The sequence below is a fragment of the Papaver somniferum genome, chromosome 8 (assembly GCF_003573695.1).
Source record: "Papaver somniferum cultivar HN1 chromosome 8, ASM357369v1, whole genome shotgun sequence".
Classification (NCBI taxonomy): domain Eukaryota; kingdom Viridiplantae; phylum Streptophyta; class Magnoliopsida; order Ranunculales; family Papaveraceae; genus Papaver; species Papaver somniferum.
Window position 1 is genome coordinate 174,015,826 of NC_039365.1, and position 11,496 is coordinate 174,027,321.

Below are 11,496 nucleotides of genomic sequence, written 5' to 3' on the forward strand. Positions count from 1 at the left end.
AAATTCCAAAAAAAAAAAAAAAAAAGTCTAAGTTTGTAAACTGAAACTCAATAATTTGAGGGCCTAAAAAGAGATATTGAATGAGGTTTTTAAAAGATTGAATGAACAAAACCCCAAAATCTGGTGGGCTATAGTTTTGCATTTGCTGTAAAGAAGATCATAAAGAATCTAATGTCTATAATACAGGTATTTCTGTGTATAATTTTGCAACTTTGAAATCTATCGATTAAGCCTTAATTAGGACATTGACTTTAGCTTGTCATGCACAAGGGAGAAAAGAAAATGTGATCCACATTTAAAATGTAATTATCCTTATTAAGACTAGATTAAGAGTTTGAGTTTGCTCCGAAAAAAAGTTAACCAAATTTCCAGATTAAGACTAGATTAAGAGTTCTAATTTGCTACGAAAAAAAATTAAGCAAATTTTGTGAAAAACAAAATTTAATCGCTCTAATTTCAGTTCCGTGGGCAGTGTTTGCGATTGTGACCAACATGGAGCTGTCATCATCAATTTCTTTTCTTGTACAAACGTAGAAATTACTGCATCATTTACGCATGATTTACACAATTTTGCTCTTTCCAAAGATAGAAATTCAAAGAGACATATAAGAAGAGTGCCATAGTTTCTATTACTAAAATCGGAAAATCTATATTCGTGTTATATTTAAGTGAGTTGACTGAACAGGACCACTAGCTAAGGCTCCAAGCTTGCCAAAACTAGAGTCAAGTCAACACATCGAATGCCATTTTCTTTTTACTATTCCTCCTATTCAATTTACAATTTGTATAAGGAAGGCCATTGGATTCCACAATTTGCTTCTAACCATGAGCTCATAAATGAAGCTACTGACGACGAATTAACGCGTAGGGTTAACTTCCCATGATGTGATTAGTACACTCCATGGTGGTAATAAAAAAGACTGGTAATGAATTTGGGTATGTGAACCCTTAACTTGGGAGGATCATGCGTTGCATGATGGGGAAGGGAGTCAGATTGAAAGTACCTTAACTCTCATTTAATGAAACATTTGGGCACACCAATTGGTGAATTTTATATTGGCCGAGGATATTAAAAATGAAAAGATGCTTATGCTAGAATCTAGATTAGATATAGCTCAGCTAGCAGTTTAAAAAGATCAAAATCAAGAATTCCTGAATGAAAAAGACATTTAGATTTTGATACTCTTTAAATAAACAAAAATGTTAAAATAGTCAGGATGTAAACGGTTTCATCCAACCCCTTTTTAAAAACTTTTTCTTATTTTTAATTTACATCAAGATTCATCCAGTTTCATCCTTGCTATTTTTTTAAGTTTAAGTCAGGATGAATCCAGTTTCATCCTTGCTATTTTTTTGGTGTCCATTTCACCCATAATAATTTTTACTCATCCATTTGAACCATGTTTTAAAAATATTTGGACAAATGACCCATTTTCCGTAAAATCTACTCTATTGGTGTTGTTTTCACCGGACAAGCCAATGAAGTTCGAACTCGTAGAATCAAACCATTGCCAAGCTTAACCTTGATTCTACGGATCCATAGATTTTGGCATTGAGCGTCATAATGAGATAGCATGATTTACCAATAACTCATAGCACATGAAATCTGAAAAAGAGATACTAAGAAATTTACATAATTAGGACGGTGGGAGTAAATATGCATCAAAGATGCGTCGGCTAGAAGTAGAGTGCCATAACATTTGAACATGATGCTGCAAATGGCTAAACATAATGCAGAAAATTGAAGTCGACGGGACAAAACCAAACAGCGTGCCAACTTGCAAAGCCTATATTAAGATATAGGACCTAAACCTGAAATCCCGACGTGCTTTTACTATTTACTACACCTTCTTTACTTCTATTTGTTGTTGGTCTAGGCTTTTAAACAGGTCCACCATGATATAAGCGGATTCATCAGATAAATAAATGTTTACACCAAAATGTCGAAACCTGACAAATGTTTAGGTCAGTAAAAGTACTTGATTGGTCTGCTATTAGAAACAGAAGAAACAAATCATTATATTTCCCTGTAAAAACATTTCTTACCATTTTCCCTTGTCTTTTGGTCACTGCAAAGTACTGAGCCGCAGTAAATCTTTGCAGTAAAATCAAACTCTTAACTGTTTTACAATGATGAAATTGCCCTCAGAAATGATCCCAGCTGGCCACATTTAATACACCCGAAGACTATACGGAGAAAGGGTGTGTGTAAGAAAATTAAGACAAGAAGATTTCGATTTGCTTAATTAATCAATTAATAATACAGCTTCTAATTTCTAAAGTACACAAGGAATTGTTAATTATTAAAGTACACAAATCAGAAAAAAAAGGTTTTTTTTCTTCTTTCTAATTCATCACTGATTTTATTAATTAAGAAAATTAATTAAGTTAATTAAAAAGGGAACAGAAACTTTTAATTTCTGATTCAGTGTTCTGTTCTTGTTGTCCCTTCCTCTGATTCAACTCATTTAAGTTTTTTCAGTAGCAGTAAGTAAGTAACTTCATGGAAACAACATGAATACAGCTTCTAAATGAAAAATGGAAAGATTTGATGAAACCAAGAAATAAGAAGAAGATTAAATAACTTCAATACCACTGTTGCATGTTTTATAGAACTTATTTTTGATCCTTAAAACTGTACATAGAGAGATTTTGATTCACTAAATTTGGCACACTGACTGACCCAGAGCCTCAAAAAAGAGTTAGCTAGAAGAAGAGACTGAAACTGTATTTATAAACTATTAAGAAGCCCTTAGAAGAAAAATTAAAAAGGGCTCTAAAACTCACAAGCAAAAGAAACACACACAAAAAAGAAAACATGACTGAAATTAATAATCCCATAACAAGGACTCAAAAGTTGTTGATGATGAAGAAGATTCATGTGGAAGAAATAAATTATTCTGCTGATGATCAGGAAAGAACCCAGAACAATCTTCATTAAGACTTTGTAACCACGGAGTAGGATAAAACCAACCGTCGATGGACGAATCATTAATAAAGATGTACTCGTTTTGTTGCGATTCTTGTGATTCGTCGAAATAGGAAGTGAGTCGAGGTAATTCGACGATTTGAGTCAATTCATCTTCAGCTGTTGTAGGAATATTGTTTTTGGAAGTATCAGAACAAGAGCTGGATGTAGTTGTAGTAGCAGTAGCAGTATTATTAGAACATAAAGATGAAAACGACGTTGATGTTGATGATGACGATGATGAGGAGGGTGATGTTGCTGTTGATGACGGAGATGGTGATGATGATGATACTGAATTATTGAAGTTTGGTTCCATTGTTGCAGCTTTAGCAGCAGCAGCTTGGATATCACGAGGTGATGTGGAAGCCGGACGAGGTAATGAAGAAGCAAGTTCTGGGAAATTAAGAATGGCAGAGTTACCTTTGATACTCAAAGCAGCTACATCATGAGCTCTTGCTGCCATTTCAGGTGTTGGGAATGTACCAAGCCAGATCCTTGATTTCTTTCTTGGTTCTCTAATTTCTGATACCCATTTACCCCAATTACGCATTCTCACACCTCTGTATGTCGGATGTTTCCCACAATCTCTCGCTCTTTTTCCTGTCGTGGGTTTCTCATGATCATCAGTACTACTAGGTTCTTTAGATTCTTGTTGTTGATTTGAGATAACAGCAACATGTTTACTCTGCTGTTGTTGATCAGATGATGAATATGATAATTGAGATGATGAGTTACTAGTTGTACTACTCTCTCCCTCTGAATTATTTGGTGTTTGATCAAGTAGTACCATTTTTATATAATGATCACTGATCAATGAAATGATAAAAAGATTTCAATTTCTTTCACTCTCAAAACAGTCACTGGTTAAGATTGAAGTTAAGAAAGATCACTGAGATATAAAGATTGAAGTTTACTTAGAGAAAGAAAGAAGACATTGAGCTTTGAAGAAGGATCCTGTCTGAGAGAGTGATAAGAGAAGTTGAATGGGGTTTATATAAACTTCTGAGAGAGAGTGGTATGTATATATAATGGAGGAGCTATACTATGCATACACAAGCAGTCCTTGACATACACAGCTAGACTACACACACCTTAGGGAAACAAAAAACACAGAACCCACACGGAGAAGAAAGTTTTTGGTGAGAGGAAGAAGGAGAAGGAGAAACTTAGAGAGAGTTTGAGAACAGAGAAGGGGGGGTTTTATTGTGAGAGAAGAAGAGGGGGTCGTGTGTACGTATTCAACTTTTTGTAAGGTGACCCCAGACCAACCTATCATTTCTCATTGACATTCATACATTTACACTACCACCTTCTACCTCTTGTAGAGAGGGTGGATATGGGGTAGAATGGTGGGGTAAGCAAAGAAATGGGTCACCCTGCTAGAGCTTATGGGGTCCTCCCTTCCTCTCTCTCTCTCTCTGTAGATCAGTGGCCACTACACCCTCATTAAAATCTTTGGAGTGCATTTTCTAGAGTTTGTTTTTCACTTTCACCTATGTTTTTCTGTTCATTTTTCTAACACTTGTCTCTTTCTGTATCTTTACTCCTTATCATCTATCCTTTTCTTTTTCTTCTTCCTAGATTATGCATTTGAAAAGATCATATATACACGTATTTTTTTTTCTTCCTTTTTTTGTATGCTAGAGTTGTATATTTTGCTTAATAAGATTTCGGCTAAAAGTGCATTAAATTTGTACAGGGTGATGGATAACTGTATCCAAATCTGAATTATGAATTGGGGGCTATGGCTATCCATCTTCAAATTATAAAGGGTAATTTTTACGTGTTCGCAGGCTTTATAACTCTTGTTAGTGCTCCATTTGTTTCTAAATAATAGGTTTGTTTGTGTGTAAATTTGCACACAAACCAGCCTATTTCTTAGGAACAGGGAGAATTCTTTTTTTTTTTTACTTAGATTGTTGCATGCGTTTATTAATTTCTGTACGATTGAAAAATGATTTCTGTTTGATGCTGATAACTCTATGTGAAATTTAGTAATAATCCTACATAGTAGTCTTGCTCCTTCACCCTGTAGCGTTGTTGGATAGTCTATTTGGTAACAGCTTCTACAAATTAGGTGAAATGGTTTTAAAAAATGAATTTTCGCAGTGATATAATTTTGTTGGTTCCTAAGTTTATAACAAATTCATGGCATGAAAAATATTAGTTAAATATTTTTTTCTCAAATTAACAAAATTAATTAAATACGATTTCTATTAAAGTCGGACAGATTTTGCACAGTATTTCGAGAGCTAACGAATTTCTCGATTCGAGACCTGAAAGTAAAAAATCTTGGTCTTATATGTAAAATAGATCTTGAAAAGCGTTTGATAACGTTAAATGATTCTACGTTGAAGAGGTGTTCAAGCGAATGGGTGTCGATATCACTTGGAGAATGCTGATTAATGGATGTATGCATAAATTTCCTTTTTTAGCTCTAGTGAATGACAGTTCTTGTGGTAAATTTATTAGTGAAAAAAAAAATAGTTGGTTGAGGGATGCACGAGCAAAATATTTTCCAACGTTGCTAATAGGAGGTACCGGTTTACCGTCTCTCCCCAGTAAACTGGTACCTCATTAACAACCATGATATTCTTCTTTTTCTAACAAAATTAGTTGTGGCGCTCAAACCTGTCACACTGACATCGAAGCTGAACCAAACACCTTGTATTCGGGACTTGAACAATCCGATGAGATGAATACCAAATGATCCAATATCCAAAATGCACGTGCCCCCTCAACTTGGGTGCATGAGAACGGATGCAATTGGATTAAAGTAACTTTTCCAAAAATTATAACAACAAGTTAAGCCAAGAGCTAGTTTCAGGTAACCGAAGTGTCAGCGTGTTTCATCATACGAAGGTTCCTATTGATTACCAACCCAACTTAGCAATAAAACAAAAACGGGAGATTTAAATTTCATCATTGAATCCTTGAAGATTCACAAAAACCATTGTGCTAAACAAAACTAATAATATTATGTAAATGTATTCTACAAATCTAATAATTCGACCTAAATTCTCTTGTTTTTCTTAATGTTTTCTATTAGATAGAAAAACGATCATAGATTTTTGTTTTCGTATCAAATTAGGGACCACGTTAAAAGTCCCCTAATTAGTGACTGAACAGTATTTCATGATTTGATTAGAAGTTGCATTCATTCATTCACTTCCCAATGTTCCAATTAGGAATGATTTATTTTTTGTTCTAATCTCTTTCAATCGCTCAATTACAACAAGATTGTTGGATTACCAGTAAACAAAGTTGAAATTTACAACAAGATTGTTGGATTACCAGTAAACAAAGTTGAAATTAAAGAACTAAAAAAGAAAGTAGTCACATCTTCGATGTGGTCCGATCATAATGACGATCTTGAGAGGTATCCCGTCGTGCTTAATACTCTCTAATCTTGTCAACAATTATGCACCGGGGACCTATTATTAATTATCGAGAAAAAAAGACTACGCGTACGTGTAAAAAGTGATCGTAATCAGGGTCCCTTTCATCGGTATCGATCGGTATCACCAAGCCTTACAATGACAACGACGTAAGAAAATTTACCGGCAACCATCGGTATATCCTTCGAAATAATGCGTGATTAATGTTTTCCTAATCAGTAACAAAATACCCTAAGATTGTTTCATGAAGGCTACCTAGGGACAAGGCCGTCTAACTAAGACAAAAGAGTGGGGAATTTCTTAAAATGTGGAAGATTAATTTGTACCATAAGTTTCATTGATTTACTATTCCTTCATATTTAGTAGCTATCGGATATGATCACTTAGTACTTGTTCATGCATAATTCAGTACATGAATTATGTGACCATGCATAGAGTGCACGTGAAATATGGGTCCTCATTTTTGGCATTTTCTACGGTTCTTATGGATTCATGATTGCTAAAATTGAATAGCGTTTACTGAAAGCAAAATAATCCTGGTCATTGGTTTTTTGGATTAGTACCCGTCATTAGGAATCCGGCTTTTTAGGGTTTTCAAGAGAGTTAAAACTTAAAACAGGATAAGTTAATTTCAAATGCATTAGTTTTATGTAAATTTTGTTACCTACTAAGTTTGTGTATCCAACTACATATGTACTTGGGATAAAGATTGTTTAAATTGTACCTCTCTTTACATTAATTAGTGAAATTTTTCAATCACAAGTTTCACAACTAATATGAAAAATAGGTCTTAGGCTTAGTACCATAGGTGCACAATGTATAATTAGATGTCTATATATATTTGGTTCCTCATCAAGCTAGCTGGATATGAAGTTGATTGAACTACAACCAATCAACCATATGGTCCATTAATCTCTCAAATAAACTAGCTATCATGCAAGGTTTAGAACCACACAAAAAATATCTGAACAGCCATTTTAATTACTTGCACGGTTCTAGTTTTACTTTGATGAGAAATGTAGATGGAATCAATACAATGTACGTTAGTAATCACGTATGAGCTTGATGTCTTGATGATTATAGTTAAACGATAATAGGTCACGAGTTGAATAATGTGTATTGTTTTGTTGAGTTACTTGATTAAGAAGTGTAATAGGGTTTGGTTTCCTAGTTTGCTTTGTTTGAAATTGTGAAACTTATAAGATATGATTTGTCTTATCATCCAACTAAAACATGACAATTACAACTCTAGATTTGAATACAAAAAGAAATGGTACTTCTTCATTTTTTTGATAAGGCTCTATCATTTTCCCTGTGAGCTGTGCTTATGTTATTGTGTTTGTTAGTTAAGGCTTTCACTTTTATGGTAGTTTTATGCTTCTTGGTGTTTTAAATTTTGATCACGTACGTTGGTGTTTTACATCTATAAACATACTGTCCAAATAGACATGAGTGGGCAGTTTTTAAATCGTCTATTTAGATGGTATGTTTAGAGTTTTTGCATTTTATCTGGTGGTTTTCACCATTTAAGAAATAGAGATTCTCCAAGTATTAATAGCTAGTACTGTATCTTATTACTGCTTGCTGGAATGCACAAGAAACACGCACTTTCAAAACGTTAGATTTGTTATCATAGGGATGCATATAAGTAGATGTGAAATCTAACAGTTTCAAAGCGTATACTCACTATATGTGCATGATAAAATAATAACATGACTCAGATAATATTTTGATTTCAAGACAAAATATGAGAATGTTATTAAAAGTTCGGAGCCGGAAACACAACATATTAAGAAAATGAGACAATAAGACAAAAATCAAGAATATTGTCGAAAATCCTAAGTTGGGATCACAACATATCAAGAAAATGAGACAATAAAAATCCCGCTAACAATAGAGTAAAAGGAGGCTGAGGGAATGAAAATCACTCTTGGTAACTGTAAAAAAAATATTAAATTTTTTTTGGACTTATAGCCCAAAGGTTAATTAAACTTTAAACCTCAAAGAGGTCTACTACCTATAAGTCCGGGTAAATATTTTGATTTCAAGATAAAATACGAGAATATTATTAAAAGTTCGGAGCCGGAAACACAACATATCAAGAAAATGAGACAATAAGAAAAAAATCAAAAATATTGTTGAAAATCTTGAGCTGGGATCATAATATATCAAGAAAATGAGACAATAAAAATCCCGCTAACAATCGAGTAAAAGAGGATGAGGGAATGAAAATCACTCTTGGTAATTGTAATAAAAAAGATATTAAAAAAAATATTGGGCTTATAGCCCAAAGGCTAATTAAAGTTTAAACCTCAAAAAGGTCTACTACCTACAAGTCCAGTTAAATAGGAAAAAAAGAGAAAAATCCTCCCAATCAAATGCCGACGAGTTTCGTACTCGAATTCAGACTGTTGGTATCATCATCCAATGACTTTATACCACTGTACCAAAATGACATCCGCAAGTATTTGTATATTTGTAAAATTGTTCTTCTTACTTGTTCTCTCAAGTGTACAAACTAACCTCATCTAAACATGGCCAGTAGTACCCTGTACCCCCATATAACAAATACTTCAATAACTTTTGTTCTTCCCTCGAAAAAATCGTGTCAAATAATAGATAAAGACAGAGACAGTCATAGATGCTTCATTTTTGCTTATATACATTGAATCTATGAAAGTGTTTTCACTATCTAGATCATCTTCATTTGGAGTAAAAAAAATTGACATCATTTATAGGAGATAGTTTGTAGCTTAAGACTTGAACATGAGATAAAAATCATCACGCATGTAGCTAAGACCCCAAGTTACCCAAATATATGTTTGTAATGCATAATGTGTGAAGGAAAAGGAAAAGAGTATTGTCCTTATACATGGGTAAAGAAAGGACAACTCAAATTCTCATCTGCTTTCTAAACATATATGATATATCCATGCCCAAAATCTTTCAAATCTTCTTCACTTGTTTTGTTGTTTACCCAACCTTGGTAAAATACATCGTTTAAGACACAAATGGGTTTTGTTTTCTTCTCCTTCTAACTCTTTTAGCATACTTCCGAATTGTATGTTCTTGGCATATCATATGCTAATCTTTTGTTTGGTTTGGTTTGGTTTTGTATTGTTTTCCCGTATACTCGACAATGTACTACTACCATATTACAAATACAACACAAGCGTAAGACAAAAGAGAGACTGAGAGACATATACCTCACATAGAGATACGCTTATTTAGTGGCGGAGCCAGTTCATGGCAGGGGTTGGCATTTACCCACATAATTGGGCTAATTTTCAGTCCTAATAGATTTAAAAACTTATACCCTATATCTATTCGTGCCTAACTGCCCATCCTAAAAGCATTTGCCTCCCTCGTAGTAAGATTTCTGGCTTTGCCCCCTGCTTTTAACGTTCCAATTTTGAGTACTCTACTACACCAGAGAGATATCTCTTACATTGTGGAAAAATGTACGTCTATTCGACGCCATGCTCAACCGAACAACCTTCCGAGGATTCGAGGGACAAATGATACCAAGCACCAGCTAACATTGTCAAGCAAGTAGTTATTTATTGCTGGTTCTAGATATTTTTGATATATACACTACTTCCGTTGGGAAACTTTTTTGTTGGTGATGAAACAACAACCTATAAATCTGCTGATCTTTTAGTAATATATATAGAGTGGTATGTAATTCACATGGAATTCATGTGCTGCTGGTACACCTCTCATCTGATCTGATCTGCCCAATGTTATTGCATTTAGAAGGGGATCACGTTTACCAAAAGAAACTTTTTCTTCTCCATACAACCAACTTCATTCAATGGCCATCATAAAATGTACCTACAATTTTATTTAATTTTTTTCATTATTATTATTTTTTTTTTTTTTGATTTTTTTTTTTGTGATTTTAATTAAGTAATCAAGACCCAGATGATCAAGCACACGTGATGATCATGTAGGTGTTGGACCCACATTTTAGAATGGCAAACCATTCAAGTCTGAACCTAGGAAGATACAAGTACTGGTACTTAGTTTAGTAGTATGTAGTTACTATGGTATTAATATGACTGAAAATATCACAGATATATTTTCCATTCTTTCTTCTTCTTCTTATATGGGTCATAAGAATGTCAAACTCAAAAACCTAACTGAAATCACAATGCACAACCATATTTTTTTTCATGATTAATGAACATGTATATGGAAATGGATCTTCAATTGAATTGGATTAGGAAACCTCTACAAATTTAAGTGTAGGACAAGGTACAAATTGTACATCATATATAAATTGTGTCCGTTTGAAGAGAATTTGCGGTATTAGTAAAAGCTTTCATTTCAGTAGTTGATCTTCTAACTCTGGAGCTTGTGAAAACAAGGACATTTGTCCTAACCTAATGTTACTATACCACAGCTTAAACAAGTACTATAGTACAACCAATACTACATTGTTCATCCCCTTAAAACTGGGTTAGTAGTTGGCCTCATTTATGTTTCTCTCACTATAGAGAGAAAGAAACACATGGAGAGTAAGAACCGCAAAATTGTGGGAGATATTGTAGTATAAACTAAATCAAGGGCCATTATCTGCATTGTCTATTGAAGTTCTACCTCAAAAAAAAAAGATACGATAAAATGCGGATTTCGAATTCAAGCCGTCAACAACAGTAAACACATTAACTATTGTAGATTCAAGCTGTCAAATTCAGATTTGAACTGTCAACAATAATAAACACATCAACTATTGTAATTGGGATTTACGAACCTCGTGTTCTGAGTGACATCAATATTTGAGTTTCCACACGTAATTAAAGAAAAAGAAATAAGTATCAATATACGAATGAGAAATCAGATGAATGCAGAAGTGGTCCTTTGCGTTTTACATAAGTTGTTTCTGTGGGTTGCAAGTATCATGAGATTTTAGTGTTAAAATCACAAGGTTAGTCACCTCATGAATCTCTCTGCTTTCAGTTGCACTTCACATTTTCTCTTCGAAAACGAAATCCTCAAAAAGTTGATTAGGTTTGTTGTTAGTCATTTTCAAATTTAATTGCTACCTTTTTTTATAGTTGGGGGTGCAATTGATCACCATGCATTAAGAGGTGACAAAATATAAGTTACGCATTAAGAAGTAGCTAG

At 33.8% G+C, this 11,496-nt stretch overlaps 1 protein-coding gene across 1 annotated transcript; it reads right to left on the reverse strand.

Annotated features, from left to right (window-relative positions):
• Nucleotides 1–2,581: 2,581 nt before the first annotated feature.
• LOC113304009 (dehydration-responsive element-binding protein 3-like) lies at nt 2,582–4,135 on the reverse strand. Its single transcript, XM_026553105.1, has one exon. The coding sequence runs from the start codon at nt 3,756–3,758 to the stop codon at nt 2,829–2,831; it is 930 nt and encodes a 309-aa protein (XP_026408890.1). The 5' UTR covers nt 3,759–4,135; the 3' UTR covers nt 2,582–2,828.
• Nucleotides 4,136–11,496: the final 7,361 nt, after the last annotated feature.